The following is a 23,764-nucleotide window of genomic DNA, read 5'->3' as shown; positions in this document are numbered from 1 at the left end:
TGTAACAGCAAGGAGGGGGAATAAGCATTTCCTCAACCCTGTGGATAAGTGGATGGATGACACTAGTTTTCTCATCTACAACTTTGTTTGCAACTTGTTTTTTTCTCTTTTTTGCCAAGGATGTAACATAATCTATATCTACAATTCTTGTAAATCTCCTTTCATATATATGATATTTACTTTTTACCAAAACAATTGCTACATTTGAGTTTCATGATCATAAACTAATACTTTTGGGTCTGTGAGTTTGTTAATAATCATAAACTATATTATACAGGAACTCTATCATGTCAAAAGATATGGACATCTTTTCCCATCTATCATATAACTATTTTCAAAAATAAAATGTTGAAACTTCATGAACGCCTCCTTCTAATTCACCTTTTTATAATTATTATCTTGCTTAAATTTAGTGCATTAGAGTATCTACAATGGTTGTGTTTTCACCATTGTTCTCAAAATTAAAAAAAAAAAAAACTAAAAAGGTAAGAAAGAGAAAGAGAACATGCTCTTGTATGAAAACATGTTCTTGTATTGCTATACTTGTCACAAAATAAATGTATAAGATTAATCTTATAAGACACATATATAATGTTGCACAACAAAAAATAAGACACATTCTCTTGTGAATAATTTGTATTTTTTTAATACTAAAATTTATTTTAAGAGAACAATGAGAGCACTACCAACGTGGAAAATCTTTATATATAACTGTGACAAGAATTAACATTACAAAATGCTCAATCACATAATCTAGGAATTATTCTGAACCTGGGATGAGTCAGTTGTGTAGAAGGCCCTTAAAGATATTGAACAAAACGCCCAATACCTGATGTACCATATTGGACTAAGGACCCAAATTGAAAAGACTTAGCCTAGCTAACAGTAGAAGAAGCAGAGTCAGAAAGGCTAGTCCGAGTGGGAAACCAAAGCTGCATGGCCTCACTGACTGAACTCGGCCCAAATTCACTCTCTTAAAAGGGAGAATCCCAAATACAAAGAAGATTTAGAAAATATCTTTTGCACCAAACGCCATGAGACATCACCACATCTTTTATAACTCTTACAATCATGCAGTGCCATCTTAATTCTATTCGAGTTGATGATCATGGACTAGTTAGTGAGCTGAGATGGTATCTCAAGAACAAATATGATACAGTATAAATCACATGTTTAGTATTAGTGATAATCCCACTAGCCTTTTTTGCATACACATGAATCTAAATGGTGTTTTTGGCCTTGCTAAACGAGAGGAGACTGTTGTTTTTGGAATTAAATTTCTCTCTGTAAAAACAGCTGCTTCAAAAAGAAAAAGAAAAAAAAGAGACATAACTCAAAAAGTCAAAACCCTTCGGTCTCTTAAATTTAATACACGGCGTCTTCGTCTTGTCCGAATCGTACGTCAATCCTCACACCACCAAACTCCTTTCTCCTCTTGCGTCCGTCTAGATAGAGCTTGATTTCGGTTCTTGATTCCAGTCCGGTCCCCGATGAGATAGAGAGAGAGAGACGACGACGGTGCAAACAAATCTGAGCGTTCGCCGTTTTTCGTCGACATGCAGTTTTGAGGATGGCACGTGTGACTCTCTGAAGATAGAAAGAGGGGAGAGATGGTTAGCCAGGCGAAGAGGGACACGATGAGGGCACGCTTGAGCTGCCCTATCTGCGACAGTATACTCCTTGACGCCACCACTATCTCCGAGTGCCTCCACACTTGTCAGTTCCTTTTTTAACCCTAAACCCCAATGTTTCAAAATTCACTGCCATGAGTTTAATTTCCTCTAATATTTTTTTTTTTTTTGCCTTGCTTGGTTAGGTTACTTGTTCATTTAGCAATTAGCTGCATACATGTTAATTAAATCAATGAACTTTGTAGACACCTTTAAATTGAGTCTGGTAGCTAGTTTACATGTCATCCCTGAATGGTAAATAACAACAATGTTAGTCAAGTAGTGTAAAGCAGAGTAAATCCCCCTGCCCTCTCCGTGTTCTCTTATACACTAGTTGCTATGATGCTATCTAGTGGAGTGATATTAACGTCTGAGTTTACTCTCGTATATGCAGTTTGTAGGAAATGCATCTATGAGAAAATCACAGAGGAGGAGATAGAAGGTTGTCCAGTATGCAATATCGACCTTGGTGGCACCCCATTGGACAAGTTGAGGTAAGCTGAAATCTTCAGTATTTGGTTTGTTTGGTTTGGTTTAACAGTCAATCATCATCAAGCCATTTATGGGATGGTTGTAGGAGAGTCTGAAGTAGAATAAAGAATGGGAAACTCTTTTGTTTTGTTTAGAAGTTACTTTCCTTTTCTTACTCGTTATGAGCTTTGTAGTTAACTTAAAGTGTGTGTGTTGATGAGCTGCTTTTATGCATGCTGTTCAGGCCTGACCACAATTTGCAAGACCTGAGAGCCAAAATATTTCCTGTAAAAGGAAGAAAAGTGCCCGCAAGAAGGAAAGAGAGATCTATGTCTTCTTTGGTTGTAACCAAACGTAAGGTGTCAGACCAAGCTGGAAGAAGAAGAAGAAGAAGAACAAAAACAGTCACGAGAAAAGAGTTACGAGAGAGTACTGAAGAAGAATCTCTTAAGGGTGATCTTCTGGAGAGCACAAGCTCACCCGGCACTCTTGATCAGAATAAAAAGCAGGTGAACAAGGATAGTGATGAGCCTTGGGATGACGAATCGTATTGGAAAACTTTGAATTTTCTGGTCGAAGTGGCAAACAGGACAAATACCTTGAAGCCTTCTGCTTTTTCTCAAGGTTCAGGTTCGAAACCTGAGGAGGCTAGTGCATCTCACAAACAAGTCCAACCCAAAGTTAAGGATCACAAGAGCAAATGTAGTAGACGTGAGGATGAAAAGAGTGATCACACAACATCAGAAACTAGTACTACTCCTAAAAGACTGCCTAGGACTCAGCGCAAAAGGCCTTCTTCCACCACCTCTGGTCCTGTTTGGTTCTCACTTGTATCGTCGACTGATCAGTGAGATTCAATTCATCCTCCCCATATTTTTTGAACTTTTTCTTTCTTGCTTTTTTTTCTCTCTGTCCTGTTGGTATGTTGACAAGGGGCTTGGTGATTTTAGGGAAGGAAAAACTTCTCTGCCTCAAATTCCAGCTAATTTTTTGAGAATAAGGTATGTTTTTTGTGGTTCTTTTAGTCAGTTCCACTTAATTGGCAATTAGATTAGTATTATTTTGTGTGATATAGTCCTTTTGTTTCTCTCGTTCTGTGACAGGGATGGAGATATTCCAGTTTCTTTTATCCAGAAGTACCTAATGAGGAAGCTAGATCTACAGAGTGAAACTGAGGTAAGTAAGTGTCTTTTTATATGGCAATTATAGAGGATAATGGAAGCTGACTAATGAGTATTGTTAGTTCTTTAAAGCTAACCGCAAGTATGGTCGTTGGATGTTTGGTTGATCATATATATATATATATGTACATTTCATGGTTTTTTGTTACAGGTAGAGATCAGATGTATGGGAGAGGCGGTGACTCCAACGCTGAAGCTTCAGAAATTGGTGGACCTATGGTTGCGGAGAAGTTCAAAGCGCCAAAGGGTTGATGCATGGTCTGGTTCGTCTGCAAAGGATTACATGATGGTGCTTGTCTATGGTCGGAGTGCAACAACTAAAGGACTTACATGACTCTTTCTGTAAGAAGAAGATTCTGTGGAGACATGGAGCTAATAGTTTTCTTTCCTCTCTAATGTAAAAAAATCTTTTAGCAACTCTTTTTATGACGACTAAACGGTTAATCGGTAGATGGCTAATCCAGGATTTAGATATATAATATGCCTCGCAAACAATGTTTTGTGATGATCTTTGAGAAACCATGTTTTGTTTAGATGCTTGTGCGATCTCGTGTTAGTGTGGACCGCTATGTTGCGATTTGATCTTGGTGTTCCGTTCGTATGTGTATTATCATATCCTATTTGATTGTCATGATGTAATAAGATGTTATGTATCATGATGGACCTCTGTGGGATGCCATGGTTACTGTGCATGATGTACTCATACGTTAAGAACTATTTGCATCGTTACTTAAGCGAAACTAATACAAATGTTTATGTCAACTAAAATCAACTGATCACACATGCTTAACATGTAGATCACACAGTATATGAAATGATTTTACCTACTGACTCTGTTTAACAAAGGTCTACCACCACATATCAACAAGCGGTGTGCAGCACATTGTAGAAGATGGTCGTCTTGAGTAGTAACCAATCAAATGATTTTGCATCGAAAAATAATCTAAATCTCAGGATTCATGGTTGTATTCACTCCTTCATTTGTCTGGTTTTTAGACTAACATACTTTTATATGAACTTCTCGTAAGTGGTATTCAGAAAACCAAATGCACTGTAACACAACCAAGAAAAAACAAAATTCATGACACATCTCTCTTTAAAACCGATTTTCTCACTACAGAATAATCCTATCGACACAATTAGATAATCAAAAGAAACCTCACAGAGTTTTCTAAACAATGCGAAAAACAAAAACGAATTTCATCAAGTATATAACGAGTTATGATCAAATCAATCGAGCCTAAAAACACAGCAAACATACCTAAAGCATCTAATCCAACATCCACTAACTTCCTCCACCCCTATGCCTTTCTAAGCCGTTGATATAAAAAAGATCCAACGATCGCCATTCAAACTTCGGGGGAAACGAGTAGCGATCCGCGTAGTGATTATTTCGACCAATCAAAGGAGAGATACGACATGGCGTCTAACACACATCTAACTTATATATAAATCGGACGTTCCCGATGAACTGATCACATCACCCATTCTCATAATAACTTCTCATCTTCTCTCAAAAGCTTACATTTACGGTTTCAGATGACGAGTCCAGCGGTCGATCAAGAGAATATTCCTCCTCCTATGGACGGAATCAACACGGCTGTTACGACGGAGCCTGTTGCGAAGGGAGGCAAGACGAAGAAAGCTAAGGAAGCGAAGGCGGCGAAGAAGAAGCCTGCTGCCGCGGCTGCGAAGAAGAAGTCTGTCTCAACTCATCCTACTTACGAAGAGGTACGGATCTAGTTTTCTACTGTTCTCGTTAATCGATTCATGTATCGAGATTGTGAGATTGATTATGTTGTTGTTGTTGTTATTGCGATTCAGATGATCAAGGATGCGATTGTATCGTTGAAGGAGAGGACTGGATCTAGCCAATACGCGATTCAGAAGTTCATCGAGGAGAAGCACAAGGTGCTCTCGCCTTCGTTCAGGAAGCTCCTGCTTCTCAACCTCAAGAGACTCGTGGCCTCCGAGAAGCTCGTGAAGGTGAAAGCCTCGTTTAAGATTCCGTCTGCTGCTAAGGCGGTTACGGAGAAGAAGAAACCTGCTACCAGCGCAGCGGCGGTTAAACCCAAGGCGAAGAAGGGGAAGGTTGCCACCGCAGCAGCTTCGAAATCAAAGAAATCCGTGGCGGTTAAACCCAAGCCGAAGCCCAAGGCAAGTGTTGCGGCGACCAAGAGGAAAGCTGTTGCTGCTGCTGCTGCGAAGCCCAAGGCGAAGACGGCTAAAACATCGACGGTGACATCTCCGGGTAAAAAGGCTGCTGGTGCTAAGAAGAAGGCTACCAAGGTGGTGGCGAAGAAGAAGACTCCAGTGAAGAAGGTTGTGAAGCCGAAGACGGTAAAGTCTCCAGCTAAGAGGGCTTCGAAGAGGGGCGTGAAGTGAAAACTAGGGTTTTAGGAATACATGCTTGTAGCTTTCTCTGTCTTGTAGGTGGGTAGTGTTTGTATAATCCGATCTTTCCTGTTGTTGTTTGCTATGATGTTCTTTTGTAATCCATGGTTACTTGAGAACTATCCTTTGAATCATATATAATAGCTTAATCTCTTTTTCAATTCTCATGACCTCTATTCAGCTTTTGATGTTGTTCAGATCCTGTTGAATGTTTAAACCTTTTATATATGTTTCTCCAGATTGATTATAGAGATCGTAATGGGAGTCTGCGTTCTCGTTCAACCTTTGTACTCGTTTCAAACACTCTTTTATCTCCTCTCGATAGATACCCTAGTTAAATCTTTCCTTCTCTTTCCAACATATCAGTTTGCCATAAGCCACAGCCTTCACCATTTCTTCTTTTTCTATAAACTGAATGTTGATATTATTAAGAGCCAAGTATCCACAGCTCCAATTCTGTTATGGTGACAGGTGCACGTTCCTAGCCATTGTTATTGTCTGCACCACAAAAGGTACCCATGAGAGTGTCCCCATCCATTATAACATCCTTCCCTTCGTTCCAAGCCGTCACATGCAGCGGTTAAGCTCCATCCATTTCGGTTTCCTGCTGCGTGATCGCTCCAGTTCAGTCGTACATTACTAAAAATTGCTGAAATCAGTTACTCCTAAAATTTTTGGGCTTTCATCCCTTCAACATTTTTAATTATTTAAAAATGATACTGGATGTAATTATGTAGTTTCTGTGAAAGATATCTTCTTTTTTTTTTTGTAACGGCTGTGAAAGATATCTTCAAAACAGGATAAAAAACTCTTAAACAACTTTGTTTCCTGAATATGTAACAGTCGAATTCCTCCAAAATACCGACCAACAATGTCATTTAACAAACCTTACACAATAACAGAAGACAAACACCAAAAAAATACCAAACTTCTCTTTACGATGAACTATTATCCTTACTCTTGTAAGAAGATCTACTTCACTTTCATATCTCCTTTGAGGGAGGGTTCTCTCCCCCACAGAAAAATTAGCCAAACAATCAATTACGCTAGATTTCTTCATCACAAGCTTCCCCGCGCCATCAAAATCTCTCCAAGAACTTTGAGTCTGTTTCACAAATGCATATCAAGATGAAGCCTTTACACAACACCTCCCAAGTTCAAGCTCTGGAAGCAACTCAGAAACCACTTTTTCCATTGAGATTACTTCTACCTGCTGCTTGTTGCTTCCGTCCTTTCTCAACCCTTTTGAAAGAAGATTGACTTTAGGAGTTTCCGGATTTTCGGCGAGTAGTTCTTTTAACAAGTTTCCTTCATCGTTGAGTTTCGACGACTTAATGAGATCCACCACTTGATGCCTTTTCGCAACATTTCTTCCTGCTCCACACCCCATCGCGGTTGCTGCTCCAACCGCGTTTGCAATCGTCAAGGTGTTAACAAGCGGCATGTTGCGTATATAGCCCAATGCAATTGCAGCCACAAAACTGTCTCCACATCCAACAGTATCAACCACCTCCACCTGATCAATGATTGTTTTGCCAAAAGAAAAATTCAGGTCACTCCATGAACTTTTTTCTCTGATGCATATAAATCCGACTTTCAGCACCTTGATGTGAATGTCAAATGAATCTGTAATAAAGTACCTTAAACGCAGGTGCCACTGAGACACTAGATTTGGTCACTAGAATTGAACCTTTTGAGCCCATTTTCACAATCACCCACTTTGTTCCCTTCCCATTCCTCAGAATTTCTTGTCCTGCTTTTACAGGGTTCTTGATGCCAGTTAGAGACTCGGCCTGAGCAATTCATCAAACAGGTCAGCAATAGTTTGATCAGTTAACTTATTATTACCGATACTAATCACCATATTGTAATCATAGAAAGAAACTGTACCTCCTCAGAGGTTAGTAGAAGAACATCACTCATTCTTAAGAAATGAGAAAGTGCTCTGCGCTCATCAGGAGTTCCCTTGGAAAGACTCTTTCCCCGTGGTCCAGGATCAAAGAAGATAGCTGTCCCAACTTTGGTAGCATAGTCTATCGTTGACATTATAAAACTTGGGCTGAAATCGTCAAAGTCATATCCATTGCAGAAAATAACTTTTGACTGTCTGATCGCCATCTTTACTTCATCAGATAGGCCAGTTATCCAACTAAAAGCAGGCTCCTCCTTGAAATCAGCTCGACTGAAAAAAGAGAAACAATCAAAGACATAAGTACCTCTAGTAACATAGTTCAAAATACTTAAAAAGAAATAAACAGCATAGGGAGTAAGTACAACGAAATCACCTACAAGATTTCGATTCACTTGCATACATGAGAACAGGGGTAAAAAGAGACTCCAGTCAAAGAATTCAAAGAACTAGGAAAAAACAGAATAGGAGAGGAAGCAAGTATGATAAGATCACCCACTAGCGTTTGTGTCTGTAAGAGAAACGAGATGTCTAAACACGAAAGCCATACGTTCTTATGCATAGACATTAAGAAAAACTATGAGTCTGCACCATTCATTCTGAAAGAACTCTATTAAATGAAACCTCCTATTTCTAGACAGCCATGACCATATACATGATTGGAACTATGGATTCATTATATACCATAAGACACTGTCGGTCCCACAGAAACCATTACAATCATAAAACTAATTTTCAGTTAAAGCAGCACCTGCAAAACCCATGCCTCTGGAGAGGATCCACAAGAACCCAGCAAATAAGAGTTTCACAGAATGAGCTGGCGTCTTTGGCATTTGTTTCTCCATCCAATGCAACCGTACCTATACCCTCTTCATGAAGCACATCCAGAAGAAACTCTCCGTAGATCTCATCCCCCACGTGACCGATAGCAACACACTGAAGCCCCAGTCTAGCAGCTGCTATAGCCATGTTACAGTTCCCACCTGCTTCCCAATATTTCTACAAGCAAAACAAAAGGAGGATCAGTTAACAAAGTATTTCACTTTTATCATTAAAACTCAAAAACGCATTAATGATGTTTACTACACAAACCTTATCTGGGGGAGAAAGAGAGAGCTCGTCCATGAGCGCCTTGCGTTCACCGCGAGACTGCGGAGGCAATTCTTGAACGCTGAGAACAATGTCGACGCAGAGGTTACCCAGAGTTGCGACATCGATAGGTTTCTCCGTCACCACGATGCCTCCGGCTTCCCCGAGCGAGCCGATGGAGGAGGATGAGCCGTCCGTGTATCTAACAGGGGATACATCGGCGGCGCTGCTCCTACGGAATCGGAGAGATACGGGGCTGCTCACGTTCGGAACTCGGAATTGGAGAGGATTAGGGCTTTGGAGGGTGAAATTGGAGAGGGATAACGCATACTGAGGAGAGAAGGAGTGAGACTTGAGGGCAAGCGCGTGCTGATGCATCAGACGAGCCGGAAGACGAAAGAGAGATTCTTTTTTTGAATGCTTCGTCGTTCTCCTTCAAGCTCTCTCTCTCTCTCCTCCGTCTTCAATCTTCAAATTGGCTGATGAGAAAGGAGCGAGAGAAAGGCTTCAGTGATAAATCGAACCGGAATGAATGTAGGATGTCAAATTAAACCGAACCGGAATAACAATAGAATGATAATTAAACCGAACCGGTATGGATAATGCCGAATTCAACCGAACCGGGTATGGTGTTTTTGTGATATAAAATTGGAATTATCCGGTTTGTTCGGTTCAACCGCCTCTGTGATTATATAATCAAGGTTTATAGACGAGGGTTTTGCTTCTTTTACCAAAAACCTCACTTCATCTTCTTCTCAACAAACGCCATGGCCGCCGACGATTTGATGTCGTCGCAGAAGTCTCACAGGACTCCCAAATCAGGCCCTACCGCGAGGAAGAAGTCTGAGATTGACAAGAAGAAGCGTGGTGTCGCCAATAACAAGCAGCCTAACCCTAGAGTGAGCTCCGATTCAAATTTTTTTCTTCGAATCAGCTGATCTCTGTTTGCTTAACAACCGGATTTTCACTTGATTTCTTTAGGCGTTCAGCGTTAGGTCTGCTGTTAAGGCGAAGCGTTTGAAGATTCGCGCTGTGGAGAAGGAACAACGGCGGATTCATCTTCCGACTGCTGATCGTACTTACGGCGAACCTCCTCCTTTCGTCGTCGTTGTTCAAGGACCCCCAGGGGTACTGTGTTCACTTACACACTCTTTGGATATGTTTTTAATCGTTTCCTGTAGATGTGTTGATGGTTACTTGCACACTGTGTTTGATTACTGTAGGTTGGAAAGTCTCTCGTGATTAAGTCTCTTGTTAAGCATTTTACGCACCAGAATGTGCCCGAGGTTCGAGGACCTATCACCATTGTTCAAGGTTCACATTGTTCATTGCTTCCTTATTAATTTTTAAGGTTTATTTTTATAAGGTTTCTCATGTTTGGCTGGTCATCTGTTTAGGTAAGAAGAAACGGATACAGTTTGTGGAGTGCCCTAATGATATCAATGGGATGATTGATTGTGCCAAGGTTGCTGATCTAGCTATACTTCTCATAGATGGGAGTTATGGTTTTGAGATGGTGAGACACTATTAACGATTATTTTTCACTCTTCATAGTGTATGCTTTAAGAAGCTTGACCTTTATCTGGTCTTAGACAATGTGGTAAGTAAACTGTCTTTCAATCTGTTTGATTCGAAGGAAACTTTTGAGTTCCTCAATATTATGCAAGTGCATGGATTTCCTAAAGTTATGGGAGTCCTCACTCACCTGGATAAGTTCAAGGATGTGAAGAAGCTGAGGAAGACAAAGCAACGTCTCAAGCATCGTTTTTGGACTGAAATTTACAACGGAGCTAAACTGTTCTATTTATCTGGTCTGATTCATGGGAAGTAAGTATCTACATGGATAGTTTCACCAATTCGGATCATATGTATAAGCAACGCTTGAGGCTCACTTTTGATTTATCTTTTATTCTCAGGTATTCACAACGTGAGGTTCTCAACCTCTCCCGATTTATATCTGTCATCAAGTTTCATCCGTTGTCATGGAGGACAGCACATCCTTATGTGTTGGCTGATCGTCTGGAAGATGTTACCCCTCCCGAGAAAGTTCAGATGGATAAGAAATGCGATAGAAATATCACATTGTATGGTTACCTACGTGGTTGTAACTTGAAAAAAGGGATGAAGGTATGACATCAGATGTTTCTCCATTATTGTCCTTAAATAGAGACTCATCTTAGCCGTTGGGAATTTCTATTGCGCGAGTACTTGAGTGTTTTGTGTGCTTAGAAGTACTTTTGTGGCAAAACTACTCAATAAATCCCCGGTAGAAGATAAAATTTTAACTGAGCCAAGAAACGAGATGATTTGATAGCATTTTTTTGGGCCTACCTTACTGATAGTAGCATAAATTTGTATACCCTCTGCTTCTTGATCTAAATGATTGCTCTTATGCTGATAATGTTTTCTTAACCTTTGCAATAGACCTTTGTTTACATGTTTAACATGCATCTGATATTAGTTCTTATAATTATCAGGTTCATATTGCTGGAGTTGGTGACTATAGTTTAGCTGGGGTGACGGCATTACCTGATCCTTGTCCTTTACCCTCAGCTGCGAAGAAAAAAGGGCTAAGGGACAGAGAAAAGCTTTTCTATGCTCCTATGTCCGGGATTGGAGATCTTTTGTATGACAAAGATGCTGTTTACATCAACATAAATGATCACCTTGTTCAGTACTCTAAAACTGATGACGAAAATGGAGAACCTGCTAATAAAGGTTATTAAGGGTTTTTTCAGCATCTTTCATTCTTGCTTTATCTCAGTAATGGTTTGTAGCTCTGATCTCTGACTATGACATTTTTCTCTTGGCAGGAAGGGGCAAGGATGTTGGTGAAGATTTGGTGAAGTCGTTGCAGAACACAAAATATTCTGTTGATGAAAAATTGGAGAAGACTTTCATTAATTTATTTGGCAAAAAGACTAGTGCCAGCTCGGAAAGAAAACTTGAGGAAGAAGCGCAATCGTCACCGGAAGGTTCTGACACTGAGTCATCAGAGGAATCTCAGTCCGGTGATGATGCTGAGGATCATGATATGGATGTAGAGAGTAATGACGGTAAAATTAAGCAGAAAACCGAGCTCCGTGGTGGAAGGCTGAGGAGAAAAGCTATCTTCAAGGATGAGGTTGGTCTGAGTGATGCATTTAAAATTTCTTTGCCTGATCTGATTTTTCGTAACTTCCATTGTTCAAAACGAAATGATTTCTTCATGCCTGACTGACCAGTTTTACCGTTTGTGCTGCATGGGTGTGTGTGACGCAGCAGGACTCGGATGAAGAAGATGATGATGATGAGGAAGCAGATGATGACGAGGAAGCGGAAGATGATGAATCTGACGGAAATGAAGATGATGATGAGGAAGCAGAAGATGCTGAATCTGACGGAAGTGAAGATGAAGATGATGTTGAGGAATCAGAAGATAAGGTCCTTGGTAACATATCAAAATGGAAAGAACCCTTAAAGGAGAAGGGCAGAAAGAAGAACCTCAACTTGATGCAAATTGTGTATGGTGCACCTGCATCATCAGCTACTGCCTTGACAAACGAGAACCATGAAAATAGTGATGATGAAGACTTCTTTAAGCCAAAAGGAGAACATAGCAAGGTTTGTCAATTCAAGACCATACAAAGTTTGGTAATCCTTTCTTATTTTTAGAATGTAATCGCCTCGAACTATCTGCTATTTTTTCATTTACTTCCAGAACTTAGGTGGTGGACTTGATGCGGGACATGTCAACTCAGAGGATTGTTCCAAATTTGTAAACTATGGAAACCTGAAGAATTGGAAAGAGAAAGAAGTTTGTGAGGACATTCGTGATCGTTTTACCACTGGTGACTGGTCAAAAGCTGCTCTGAGAAATAAAAATTCAGTTGCTGGCGATGAGGGAGAAGATGATGAACTTTATGGTGATTTTGAGGATCTAGAGACAGGAGAGAAGCATAATGACCAGGAGAACATGGAGACTGATACACATCAAAATGAAGATGCTGAAGCAGTTGAGCGTAGGCTTAAAAAGCTGGCTCTCCGAGCAAAGTTTGATGCACAATATCCGTTTTTACTTGCATGCCATTATTTAACTATCTGTGCTAAGCGAACAATTTATATACTGCATGTCTTTTATTTCTCATATCTGGTTTTATGCTTCTGTTTTAGTTTGCACATTGACAAGTTACTTTTGTGTTCAACCTTAACTTCATTGTACAAGCAATACATCGGAGTTAGAGGATGATGACAATGACAACGGTGATGGGATCAATCCCCGTAATAGTGAAGCCAAGGAGCCCGGATTCGTTGACAAAGTAAGTAAATGTCCTGCCTGCTGAAGATTTTTTATTCTATATTGTTCACTCACTTTATTGGCTCCCCAGTTGAAGGAGGAGCTTGAATTGAGAAAACAGATGAATTTGTTGGAACTCAATGATCTTGACGAAGATACTCGAATCGAGATAGAAGGATTCCGGACTGGAACATACTTGCGACTGGAGATTCACAATGTTCCTTATGAGATGGTTGATTTCTTTGATCCGTGTCATCCAGTTCTTATTGGAGGTATTGGTTTCGGCGAGGATACTGCTGGATATATGCAGGTAAGGCTGCGACCATTTTCTCTTTTGTGACCTAGACGAAAGTTAAATTAAGTAGTTCATTTCATCATGTAAGATTTTATTCTTATTTGAAGCTAGTTGATATTGAATACTGCTAATTGTATGATATGTTTTTCGTCCTTAGGCCCGGTTGAAGAAACATAGGTGGCACAAGAAAGTACTAAAGACGAGAGATCCCATTATTGTGTCTATTGGATGGAGACGCTACCAGACTATTCCTGTATACGCCATTGAAGATCGCAATGGCAGACATCGAATGCTTAAGTATACTCCAGAACACATGCACTGCCTTGCTATGTTCTGGGGTCCTCTTGTCCCACCCAACACAGGCTTTGTCGCTTTCCAAAACCTGTCAAGCAATCAGGTATGCAAATACACTGTGCTAATTTACCTTTGAAGTTTGATTGTTCTTTTGTGATAGACGTATTTGTTTTAGCGAAGTGCATCTTCATGAAATGGGTAGCGTGAGTTGAAGGGGACTGACCAATAGCATTACTAGCATGCATATACTAAGTTTGCCTCGCAATTTAAAACTTGCATGTGAATTGACAAAAGCTAAAATGCTTTCTTCCTCCTATAAATAAATATAGACGTATTTGTTAAAGCGAAGTGCATCTTCATGAAATGGGTAGTGTGAGTTGAAGGGGACTGACCAATAGTCATTACTAGCATTCATATACTAAGTTTGCGTCGCAATTTAAAACTTGCATGTGAATTGACAAAAGCTAAAATGCTTTCTTCCTCCTATAAATATGCTGCCATATAAGCCCATACTGGTCCGTTTTTCATCCATTAGTGGTCTAGTATTTGTTTTAGTCATCAAGGGGAACTGTATTGGTTTGTTACTCTTGTAAAGATCTACTGTATTCCTTTCCCACTGAGTGTGGCTCTCTTGGTGTTGTGCTTCAGACAGGATTTAGGATAACAGCGACTTCGGTCGTACTTGAGTATAATCACCAAACCCATATTGCAAAGAAAATCAAGATGGTCGGGCACCCCTGCAAGATCAAGAAGAATACTGCATTCATCAAAGACATGTTCACTTCTGACCTTGAAATAGCTCGATTTGAAGGTTCATCTGTCCGGACAGTTAGTGGCATTAGAGGGCAAGTGAAAAAGGTACGCATGCTTTTTTGACCTTACTGTAATTTCCAGTTTTCCATTAGTTTAAGAAGCTTTTTACAGTCGGTGATTAACCTTCGCCCTTTTTTTTTGCTAGGCTGGGAAAAACATGCTCGATAACAATGCCCAAGAAGGGATTGCAAGGTGTACCTTTGAAGATCAAATAAAAATGAGCGACATAGTCTTCTTAAGGGCTTGGACAACGGTGGAAGTTCCACAATTTTACAATCCTCTAACTACAGCCTTGCAACCCCGCGATAAGACCTGGACAGGGATGAAAACGTTTAGGGAACTCCGTAGTGAGCATAACATTCCTATTCCAGTGAACAAGGATTCACTCTACAAGGTAAATAAGCCTCTATTGAATGCGTTAACATTGTGTAGTATAACCCAAGGAGGAAGTTGATGATTCCCCCCCAACTTATGGTCTCATTTGTTTAATACTTTTTCTTTGTAGCCAATCGAAAGGAAGACGAAGAAGTTCAATCCATTGGTGATTCCAAAGAAACTACAAGCAGAGTTGCCGTTTGCTTCCAAACCCAAAAACAAACCAGGGCGGAAAAGACCAGATTTAGATGCTAGAAGAGCTGTAGTAATGGAGCCGGAAGAAAGAAAAGCTCATGCTGTCGTCCAGCATTATAAGCTGATGAATAAAGTCAAGGTAATGTTTAGAAATCTACTATGCATAAAAGTTGGATTGGTATCCTCACTTCTTGTCAATAACGATGGTCCTGTAACTGTGGTGTTACAAATGCAGATGAATAAGAAGAAAGCAAAGGAGCAGGAGAAGAGGAAAGCGTACGAGGCAGAGAAGGCAAAGAAAGAGGTAATATCAAAGAAACGGAACAGAGAGGAGAGACGTGAGAGATATCGTACTGAGGATAAACAGAAGAAGAAGATGAGAAGAGGCCAAGATTAAAATCATTGAAACACATCATATGGTTTATCTTTAGCTCAGACCACCAAGTTTTGTTTTTGACGTGGATTCTTTCTTCTGCGTTTATAACTTGTTAAACTTTTGAATTATTTGTCATCAAACTCTTGCAACTACCATTTTCCCAGATTGCAAATTAGGTTCTATTCAACTTTTTCATTCCATCTACATTAAAATGCTCGGATTGAGAATCTAATTCAATGGCTGACAAAAAAAGTTGAAACTTACTGCAAGATTGGGTTTGCTTATAAGAACTTAGTCACACTTTCTTCAATTGTTGGTATAATTGATTTCAGGTTGGTTCAATGTCTTAAACCCTAAACCCTACATCTATCAGGTGGGTTCACTCGTCTACAATCTACATCATCCTCTAATTTTTGTTTCAAAATTAATTATCCGTTCATTCTTCTTCCTCATATAAACCCAGAAACCACTCTTCTAAACCCTAAATTTCTCTCTATAGCGATGAACAAAACAGTCGTAAGATATATTCTTTCTCGTTCCAATCATCTTCTTATCCAATTCTCCACCAATTCATCTCTCAATCGTTCTCTTCTCGACACAGTTTCCACCTGTAGCCGTTACCTCACCACTAGGTTTATCTCCACTCCTCCGCCGGATGAAATGTACGGCTTCGACGAACCTTTCTCACTTAACGAGCCCCGGGAAGTTGTGGGTTTGACTAAAGACCACTCCTTTTTGCTTGATTCTCTTGCTGACTCTCCAAAGACCACCACAACTGAATCATCACCTTCCATCGATGCTATAGCCATTGCAAACACTGTCTCTCGCGGCGACGGCGTGTTCGGGAGCAACTCCCAGAAGCTCCTTAGGCAATTCAGAGAGAAACTCAACGAGAGCTTGGTGATCGAGGCGTTGCGTTTGATACAAAAACCCTCTGACGTCATCAGCTTCTTCGTTTGGGCAGGTAGGCAGATAGGTTACAAGCACACACCGCCAGTGTACAACGCCTTGGTAGACTTGATTGCACTTGACAATGACGAAAAAGTACCCGAAGAGCTTCTCCACCAGATCAGAGAAGACGACAGAGAAACGCTGGGGGAAGTTTTGAACGTGTTGATAAGGAGACGCTGCAGAAACGGTTCGTTCAGCGTAGCTCTCGAGGAGTTAGGGAGGTTGAAGGATTTTAGGTTCAGACCTTCGAGAGCTACTTATAACTGTTTGATCCAGGCGTTTCTTAGCGCTGGTAGTCTGGACTCTGCTTCTTTGGTTCATCGGGATATGTCCCTAGCGAATGTGGGTGTGGATGGGTTTACGCTTCGTTGCTTTGCTTATTCCCTCTGTAGAGTAGGCAAGTGGAGGGAAGCTCTAGACTTGGTGGAGACTGAGAAGTTTGTTCCTGATACTCTGTTCTATACGAAACTGATATCTGGTCTGTGCGAAGCCTCGCTTTTTGAAGAGGCTATGGATTTTTTGAATAGGATGCGAGCTGATTCCTGCCTTCCGAATGTGGTGACGTATTCTACTTTGCTGTGTGGATGCTTGAACAAGAGGCAGCTCGGTAGGTGTAAGAGGGTGCTTAGTATGATGATGATCGAAGGTTGTTATCCGAGTCCCAAGGTTTTTAATTCTCTTGTGCATGCGTATTGCACGGCGGGTGATCATTCGTATGCGTATAAACTGCTCAAGAAAATGGTTCAGTGTGGTCACAAGGCAGGGTATGTTGTGTACAATATATTGATTGGGAGTATCTGTGGTGGTGGGAAAGACTCGCTTAGTGGTGATCTTTTGGAATTGGCTGAGAAAGCTTACGGTGAAATGCTTGCTGCAGGGGTTGTTCTTAATAAGATTAATGTCAGCAGCTTCGCTAGGTGTCTTTGCGGTGCTGGCAAGTACGAGAAGGCGTTCGGTGTCATCCGTGAAATGATCGGACAGGGGTTTATACCAGATAACAGCACCTATTCCAAAGTCCTTGGCTACTTGTGTAACGCTTCGAAAATGGAGATGGCGTTTCTGTTGTTTGAAGAGATGAAAACTCGCGGCCTTGTTGCTGATGTCTACACGTATACTATCATGGTGGATAGTTTCTGTAAAGCTGGCCTCATTGAACAGGCTCGTAAGTGGTTCGATGAGATGAGGAAGGTTGGTTGTGCACCTAACGTCGTCACATATACCGCTCTTATCCATGCTTATCTCAAGGCTAAGAAGGTCGGTTATGCGAATGAGCTGTTTGAAGTGATGGTTTCCGAGGGGTGTGTCCCCAATATTGTTACGTACTCCGCCTTAATCGATGGCCATTGCAAAGCTGGACAAACGGAGAAAGCTTGTCGGATTTTTGAGAGAATGTGTGGCAGCAAAGATGTTGTTCCGGATGTAGATATGTACTTCACGCAGCATGACGATGGTGAGCGACCAAATGTAGTCACGTATGGAGCTTTAGTAGATGGTTTCTGCAAGTCGCATAGGGTAGAGGAAGCTCGTAAGTTGTTAGATGCTATGTCGACGGAAGGTTGCGAGCCGAATGAGATTGTGTACGATGCTCTCATCGATGGACTCTGTAAGGTAGGGAAACTAGAGGAAGCGCAAGAAGTGAAAACCGAGATGTCTGAGCATGGATTCACCGCAACTATATATACTTACAGTTCTTTGATCGATCGTTATTTCAAAATGAAGCGGCAAGATTTAGTCTCGAAAGTGCTGTCGAAGATGCTCGACAGCTTTAAGCCCAACGTGGTTATATACACCGAGATGATCGATGGCTTATGCAAGGTTGGTAAAACCGATGAGGCTTACAAGCTTATGAAAGTGATGGAAGAGAATGGGTGTGAGCCAAACGTTGTGACGTATACGGCGTTAATCGATGGGTTTGGAGTGATTGGTAAGATAGAGACGTGCCTTGAGCTCTTAGAGCGGATGGGAACCAAAGGCGTTGCTCCAAACTATGTTACTTATAGGGTGTTGATAGGTCACTGTTGCGAGAACGGTGTGTTGGATGTGGCTTACAGTCTTTTAGAAGAAATGAAACAGACGCATTGGCCTACACACGCCGCAGGGTATCACAAAGTCGTTGAAGGATTCAGTAAAGAGTTCGTAGAGTCTCTTGGGCTTCTAGATGAGATAGCTCAGGATGATACTGCCCCGTTTGTTTCTGTGTATAGGCTTCTGATTGATAATCTTATTAAAGGTGAAAGGTTGGAGATGGCTCTTAAGCTGCTTGAAGAGGTTGCAACATTGTCACCCACGTTGGCTAACTACAGTGAGACTTATAATAGGTTGATTGAAAGCCTTTGTCTTGCTGATAAAGTGGACAAGGCTTTTCGGTTGTTCTCGGACATGACGAAGAGAGGTGTTAGTCTGGATATGGAAACGTTCTGTAGTCTTATCAAGGGACTTTTCCGAAACAGGAAGATCAGTGAAGGACTTTTGCTTCTGGATTTTGTATCTCATATGGTTTGTCCTCTTTTTCTTTTCTTTGTGAATTTGAAAAGTGTAGTAATAGTTAGTGTTCCTCAAGCTTTTTTCCTTGCAATGATCACATGAATTTTTCCTTCTTCATTGGAATACAGTTTGGTATTTGTTTCTGGTATCTCATTGTGTAAGTGCCTCTCTTTTGCAGGAGATTCAGAACATAGAAGAAAATAAAGCATCTGATGGAGGTTAGGCTTATTGATCCATATGATGTCTTCTAGTTCTGATCTGATCAGTTAGATGGTGCATTTGATACTGAGCATCCTCCTAAGTCCAAACCTGAGATTTCCAAGGTTGGAGTAGCCTAGTCAAGGTTGGGCGCTATGGATAACGTTTTGGGAATGCATGAGGGGGCACTGGGGTTTTGGACCAAAATCCTTGGTAAGTTTTGTTGGTTTTTAGATGGCACACGGTCAGCGTCTGCTTAAACTCATGTATATTGACATGCATCTGTTTGTGTATGCAGGGGTTCTTCTTTGTACATGATGTGTAAATTTGTACTTGTAATGATCCTCGGATATTATTGACCTGATTTTGAACACTCACAACTGCATCAATGTATGGTTAAGGTAAGCCTGAGTTTTGGTAGAGGTTGTAAGATGTTTAGATTTTCTGCTTTGACGATTAGAGCGCTCATTCTTTTGGTTGTTTGGTTGTTTTACCAGAGAGAAGATAGACGAAAGTATAGTTTTGAAGGTGCAATATAGGTGTCACAAAAGGCTTGCGCAAAAATCTTGTTTGGATTCAACATTAACAAGAAAAACCGTTTTGGCTGGTATATGTTTTCTTACATGTGGAATCAAGCGCTACAGAGGATTAGATAATATCCATTGTGCCTTCGGTTGTTCTTGTTTTTTTTTGGTGAGCTAAATATATATAAAGAATTCGATTTGATCTCTTTATTTGGTGATAAAAGTTTACAAAATGACATGTCGTGGAAACTGTTCAAAATGATAAAAGAGAGAAACAACCAAAGGTGAGAGAGAGGTTTGGAGAAAGAGGCGCGATTTAAGCGCCTCAATAAAAAGCAAAAAAAAAAAAAAAGGGAGACTGAAAACGCATAAACGCACCCACAAAGGCTTAATCTCTCTTTTTTCTTTCATTCTCGTTCGTCGTCTCCAGCAAGCAACCTCCTCTCTCTCTCTCTCTCTCGAAGAGGAGACGATCGTTACGCAACGAATCGTAGAGAAAGAGATTGAGAGGGACAGCGAGTTTTGTTGGTGACGCACGGTGGTTAGACGACAAAGGTAACGTATCCTCTCTCTCTCTCTCTCTCTAGATTCATGCTTTCTGAGTCCCTTTTTTTCTTCTTTCGATTTTGCATTAGAGGATACAAACAGATGTTGAGATCATGTGGCCTTGGTTGAGAATTTTTGATATTTGATACATTTATAAATTTACAAGTTCTCGCTCATCGTGATCTCTCTTATTTAAAAAGTAATATCATAGATGTTTCTGCTCAGAGGTTTATTGGGTGAGATGAGATAGCAGATACATCATCTTCTCCTATCTCTTATGCATATATCCATCATATTCATGTGTTTCAGGAGAGCCAAAAAAAAAAAAGAAGGTGTGTGGAGAAGATGAGGATGTGCAAGTGGATGTGCTGTACATGTCAAATTCAAGACTCTAATGATGAGGAACATTTGAAATCTTCTCACCAGCATCAGCATCAGCATCATTCTGATGGTATATTGTTTTCTTAAATCTCCCAGTTTTTTTTTCCATTTTGCATTGTATTGTGTGATTTTTAACATGTAATAATGGTTTTTCTATTTGGTTCATTCATGCAATGTAGCAGCAAATCACAAGAATCCAAAACCACCAGCTGTTGTTGCAAAGCCTGAGGTGCGGAAGGAACCTCTTCCCATCGAGGTTCCTTCTTTGTCTTTGGACGAGGTCAAGGAAAAGACTGATAACTTCGGATCCAAGGCCCTGATTGGTGAAGGCTCTTACGGAAGAGTTTACTACGGCACATTAAATGATGGCATTGCTGTTGCTCTCAAGAAACTTGACGCCGCACCTGAAGCTGAATCTGATGCCGACTTCTTGAGTCAGGTTATTAATCTTGTTCATCCATTACTGGCTCTGCTCTGCGTTGTGCATTTTTTTCAGAAAGTTTGTGTTTACTACATCTTCTTTCAACTTGCTATGTTAATACTCTACTCTTAGGTCTCCATGGTTTCTAGACTGAAGCATGAGAATCTCGTTCAGTTGCTTGGTTTTTGTGTTGATGGAAAGCTCCGTGTCCTTGCATATGAGTTTGCAACTATGGGATCATTGCATGACGTCTTACATGGTAAGATAAGCTTCTTCCACTCTAAGATTCTCTACTCAGTTCACTTTCTAGATAAACTCCCTGGTTTGACCATTGTCACAGAGAGAACTTTGTCTATGTAATTGGTTGCATATTTGGTGCAATTACAGGTAGGAAGGGAGTTCAAGGGGCACAGCCAGGTCCAACACTTGACTGGACAACAAGGGTGAAAATAGCAGTTGAGGCGGCTAGGGGTTTGGAATACCTTCATGACAAGTCTCAGCCTCCTGTCATCCACAAAGACATAAGATCTAGCAATATTCTTCTTTTCGAAGACTACAAACCAAAGATTTCTGATTTCAATCTCTCAAACCAATCGCCTGATAACGCTGCTCGTCTTCACTCTACCAGAGTCTTGGGAACTTTTGGTTATCATGCTCCTGAGTAAATGTTTCTTCTTCCATTATTGGCTTTGTATGCGTATAAATGTCTTAAGAAGCAGCTAATATGTTTTTTTTTTCATATGCAGATATGCAATGACTGGACAATTAACTCAGAAGAGTGATGTGTACAGCTTTGGGGTTGTACTTCTAGAACTTCTGACTGGGAGGAAACCTGTCGATAATAACATGCCTCGTGGTCAACAAAGTCTTGTCACCTGGGTAAGTGTATACACTGTTCCAAATCCTGGACCATTTTTTTGATATAATATGTTGTCCTGCCTTTACCATATGATGTTATTGGCTATTAGGCGACACCAAGACTCAGTGAAGATAAAGTCAAAGAGTGCATTGATCCAAAGCTAGCGGATTACCCTCCAAAAGCAGTTGCTAAGGTACCACCTCTCTCACTCTCTCTCTTCATGATGCCGTTGAACATTCGAAAGAAGACTTGGTATTATTAAATCACAAACAAATCTGTTTTTATTGTGGCAAAATGCAGCTAGCAGCGGTGGCGGCATTGTGTGTGCAATATGAAGCTGAATTTAGACCAAATATGAGCATAGTTGTGAAGGCCCTACAGCCTCTCCTCAAACCTGCTGCAGCTCCATCTTCTTGAAAACTTTTATTTCAATTTGCAAACTATCAGAATCTGTAATCACTGCCTTTACCAGTATATGAATGAAGTTGGTTTTGTGAGTGATGATTAACTACAAAGATGATATTATTATATGTTTCATTTGATGATTGATTATACATATGATATTCAAATTTTTGATCAAGCATAGAAAGCTAGAGTCCTGTTTACCACACGTAAACAAGTAAGGCCGCAAAGATATATAGCACCATCATCATCTTGATAGGTTTCTCAAAAGCTTAGTTTCATTATCCTTTTTTTACAAAGAGACAAATGAAGAAAGAAAGCAAAGCATTGTTCTGTTCTGTTTGAGTTGCTTTTACATTCAAGCAACACTGAAAGAAGTGGCTGCTTTCTCGACAAATTTGTTGGCTCCCTTGAACCACCTCTTGTCTCCAGCTTGTGCTTTGCAGATGTACAGCTTGCCTCCATTCACGGTGGCTGTGATCAGCTGATGCTTACCTCCTTCGTCTCCATCGGCCGTTCTTGTCAACACGGACAAGTAATAGTATGGTTTCCCACCAACGTCCTGAACATTAGTCTCCAGAATGTTTGCTGTTGCCACTGCATTGTTGTCAAAGCCTCCCTGCCAGAACCAATAATACACACAAACTGTTATGTAGAGCTCACTAATCCAAGATTCAGACATAAACTAGCAATGGTGATAAAGTGTTTTAATCTTTGTTTGGTTCCCATAATCTAACAAATGGAAATGGGAAGTTTACCTCAGAGGCAGTCTCACCGAAGTAAGCTTGTTTCCCAAGGAGGTAATTGACCTGCAAGGACCCAAGTATCGAAATTATCACTCAAATCTCTCAATCTATTTGACTTTTTAGTTCATAAGGTTATTTGTGTAGGTGTGTCGAGTGAGTAAAGAAACCTGAGAGAGGAACTCTTCAGGAGAGCCGTAATCAGTGATGGACTTCTTGTCGGTAGGGGTGACCATGACATTGAGGTTGCTAGTAGCATCGAAGTTGTCTTCGTACCTAAGGACTTGTCCTGGATACTCTACCTCTCTGCTTGGGTTCCATTTAGCTGGCACCTGCACTTGGAACCCATCTCCACTGTATGCCGTGAAGTCTGTGTTCTTCTTTGGCTTCCCAAACACATTTGCTGCAAAACCAAGAAATGAAAAATAAAGGCAACACTTTAGTTTTGAAGAATCATTTGGTCTGAAAAATGAAATGATCCTAGTTTTTTTTTTCGATTCTTTACCAGCTTCACCGTAGGCAGCATCGGCGGGAGATACTTTGGAACCAACTGCAGCGGCGCCAACGAGGAGTGTGAGAGCGAGACGGCGAGAGACGGCGGAGTTATCGTCTTCATGAGCCTGTTGGGCTTTGCACACTACCTGGACGGGCTTGGAGAGTGAAACGTAACGCTGGGATGAGGAGGAAGATGATGATCGTGTGGCGGCAGAGGCCAGTGCGCTCTGATGTAGGAAGCACGCGCTGTACGCCATTTTCTCTCTCTGTATCTGTCTCTCTCGTGAGCTCTGGCTGGTTAAGTTGTGATGAAAGTGGGTTTTGAGGATTGTGGAGTGTGATAATGCATCAAGAGTGAAGATGATTGGTTGGTTTTGGATATTAGAGGATCTCTCTCTTGATGTCCAGATAAGGTTGTTGAG

General features: G+C 40.8%; 7 protein-coding genes across 10 annotated transcripts; 5 read left to right on the top strand and 2 right to left on the bottom strand.

Annotated features, from left to right (window-relative positions):
• The first annotated feature begins 1,341 nt into the window (after positions 1-1,341).
• On the top strand, positions 1,342-3,861 carry LOC108843973 (E3 ubiquitin protein ligase DRIP1). 2 transcript variants are annotated; one of them, XM_057005586.1, is made up of 6 exons: positions 1,342-1,716; positions 2,065-2,164; positions 2,386-2,988; positions 3,092-3,137; positions 3,254-3,317; positions 3,474-3,541. In XM_057005586.1, the coding sequence occupies exons 1-5, from the start codon at positions 1,611-1,613 to the stop codon at positions 3,308-3,310; spliced, it is 912 nt and encodes a 303-aa protein (XP_056861566.1). In that variant the 5' UTR covers positions 1,342-1,610; the 3' UTR covers positions 3,311-3,317; positions 3,474-3,541. The 2 variants fall into 2 exon arrangements, with proteins under 2 accessions (XP_056861566.1, XP_018472652.2); XM_018617150.2 differs by having other exon boundaries at positions 1,344-1,716; positions 3,092-3,142; positions 3,245-3,317; positions 3,474-3,861.
• Positions 3,862-4,788: 927 nt separating this feature from the next.
• On the top strand, positions 4,789-5,881 carry LOC108842893 (histone H1.1). Its single transcript, XM_018615943.2, has 2 exons — positions 4,789-5,053; positions 5,147-5,881. Exons 1-2 carry the CDS (start codon positions 4,862-4,864, stop codon positions 5,705-5,707), a joined length of 753 nt encoding a protein of 250 aa, XP_018471445.2. The 5' UTR covers positions 4,789-4,861; the 3' UTR covers positions 5,708-5,881.
• A 638-nt stretch (positions 5,882-6,519) lies between these two features.
• LOC108843942 (fructokinase-1) lies at positions 6,520-9,205 on the bottom strand. Its single transcript, XM_018617109.2, has 5 exons — positions 8,718-9,205; positions 8,377-8,624; positions 7,607-7,898; positions 7,357-7,509; positions 6,520-7,232 (listed from the first exon to the last, which is right to left on the bottom strand). Exons 1-5 carry the CDS (start codon positions 9,090-9,092, stop codon positions 6,840-6,842), a joined length of 1,461 nt encoding a protein of 486 aa, XP_018472611.1. The 5' UTR covers positions 9,093-9,205; the 3' UTR covers positions 6,520-6,839.
• A 226-nt stretch (positions 9,206-9,431) lies between these two features.
• On the top strand, positions 9,432-15,528 carry LOC108843823 (uncharacterized). 2 transcript variants are annotated; one of them, XM_057005522.1, is made up of 17 exons: positions 9,432-9,613; positions 9,696-9,842; positions 9,938-10,028; positions 10,112-10,230; positions 10,351-10,541; positions 10,631-10,841; positions 11,192-11,432; positions 11,528-11,838; positions 11,979-12,317; positions 12,415-12,759; positions 12,917-13,012; positions 13,082-13,300; positions 13,443-13,682; positions 14,228-14,437; positions 14,538-14,786; positions 14,898-15,101; positions 15,198-15,528. In XM_057005522.1, exons 1-17 carry the CDS (start codon positions 9,482-9,484, stop codon positions 15,357-15,359), a joined length of 3,507 nt encoding a protein of 1,168 aa, XP_056861502.1. In that variant the 5' UTR covers positions 9,432-9,481; the 3' UTR covers positions 15,360-15,528. The 2 variants fall into 2 exon arrangements, with proteins under 2 accessions (XP_056861502.1, XP_056861499.1); XM_057005519.1 differs by having other exon boundaries at positions 11,976-12,317.
• A 102-nt stretch (positions 15,529-15,630) lies between these two features.
• Positions 15,631-19,701, top strand: LOC108843849 (pentatricopeptide repeat-containing protein At1g06710, mitochondrial). Its single transcript, XM_018616997.2, has 4 exons — positions 15,631-18,785; positions 18,952-19,184; positions 19,270-19,372; positions 19,469-19,701. Exons 1-2 carry the CDS (start codon positions 15,840-15,842, stop codon positions 18,994-18,996), a joined length of 2,991 nt encoding a protein of 996 aa, XP_018472499.1. The 5' UTR covers positions 15,631-15,839; the 3' UTR covers positions 18,997-19,184; positions 19,270-19,372; positions 19,469-19,701.
• A 167-nt stretch (positions 19,702-19,868) lies between these two features.
• LOC108843986 (PTI1-like tyrosine-protein kinase 1) lies at positions 19,869-22,273 on the top strand. 2 transcript variants are annotated; one of them, XM_057005596.1, is made up of 8 exons: positions 19,869-20,050; positions 20,351-20,492; positions 20,605-20,861; positions 20,976-21,102; positions 21,231-21,504; positions 21,590-21,722; positions 21,812-21,895; positions 22,003-22,273. In XM_057005596.1, the coding sequence occupies exons 2-8, from the start codon at positions 20,387-20,389 to the stop codon at positions 22,117-22,119; spliced, it is 1,098 nt and encodes a 365-aa protein (XP_056861576.1). In that variant the 5' UTR covers positions 19,869-20,050; positions 20,351-20,386; the 3' UTR covers positions 22,120-22,273. The 2 variants fall into 2 exon arrangements, with proteins under 2 accessions (XP_056861576.1, XP_056861575.1); XM_057005595.1 differs by having other exon boundaries at positions 19,871-20,050; positions 20,602-20,861.
• A 65-nt stretch (positions 22,274-22,338) lies between these two features.
• Positions 22,339-23,671, bottom strand: LOC108844011 (oxygen-evolving enhancer protein 2, chloroplastic). The gene is made up of 4 exons (XM_018617199.2): positions 23,353-23,671; positions 23,018-23,250; positions 22,863-22,913; positions 22,339-22,723 (listed from the first exon to the last, which is right to left on the bottom strand). The coding sequence occupies exons 1-4, from the start codon at positions 23,597-23,599 to the stop codon at positions 22,463-22,465; spliced, it is 792 nt and encodes a 263-aa protein (XP_018472701.1). The 5' UTR covers positions 23,600-23,671; the 3' UTR covers positions 22,339-22,462.
• Between the last annotated feature and the right edge of the window lie 93 nt (positions 23,672-23,764).

The sequence above is a fragment of the Raphanus sativus genome, chromosome 1 (genome assembly GCF_000801105.2).
Source record: "Raphanus sativus cultivar WK10039 chromosome 1, ASM80110v3, whole genome shotgun sequence".
Lineage (NCBI taxonomy): Eukaryota > Viridiplantae > Streptophyta > Magnoliopsida > Brassicales > Brassicaceae > Raphanus > Raphanus sativus.
This window is presented reverse-complemented; position numbering and strand designations above follow the sequence as displayed.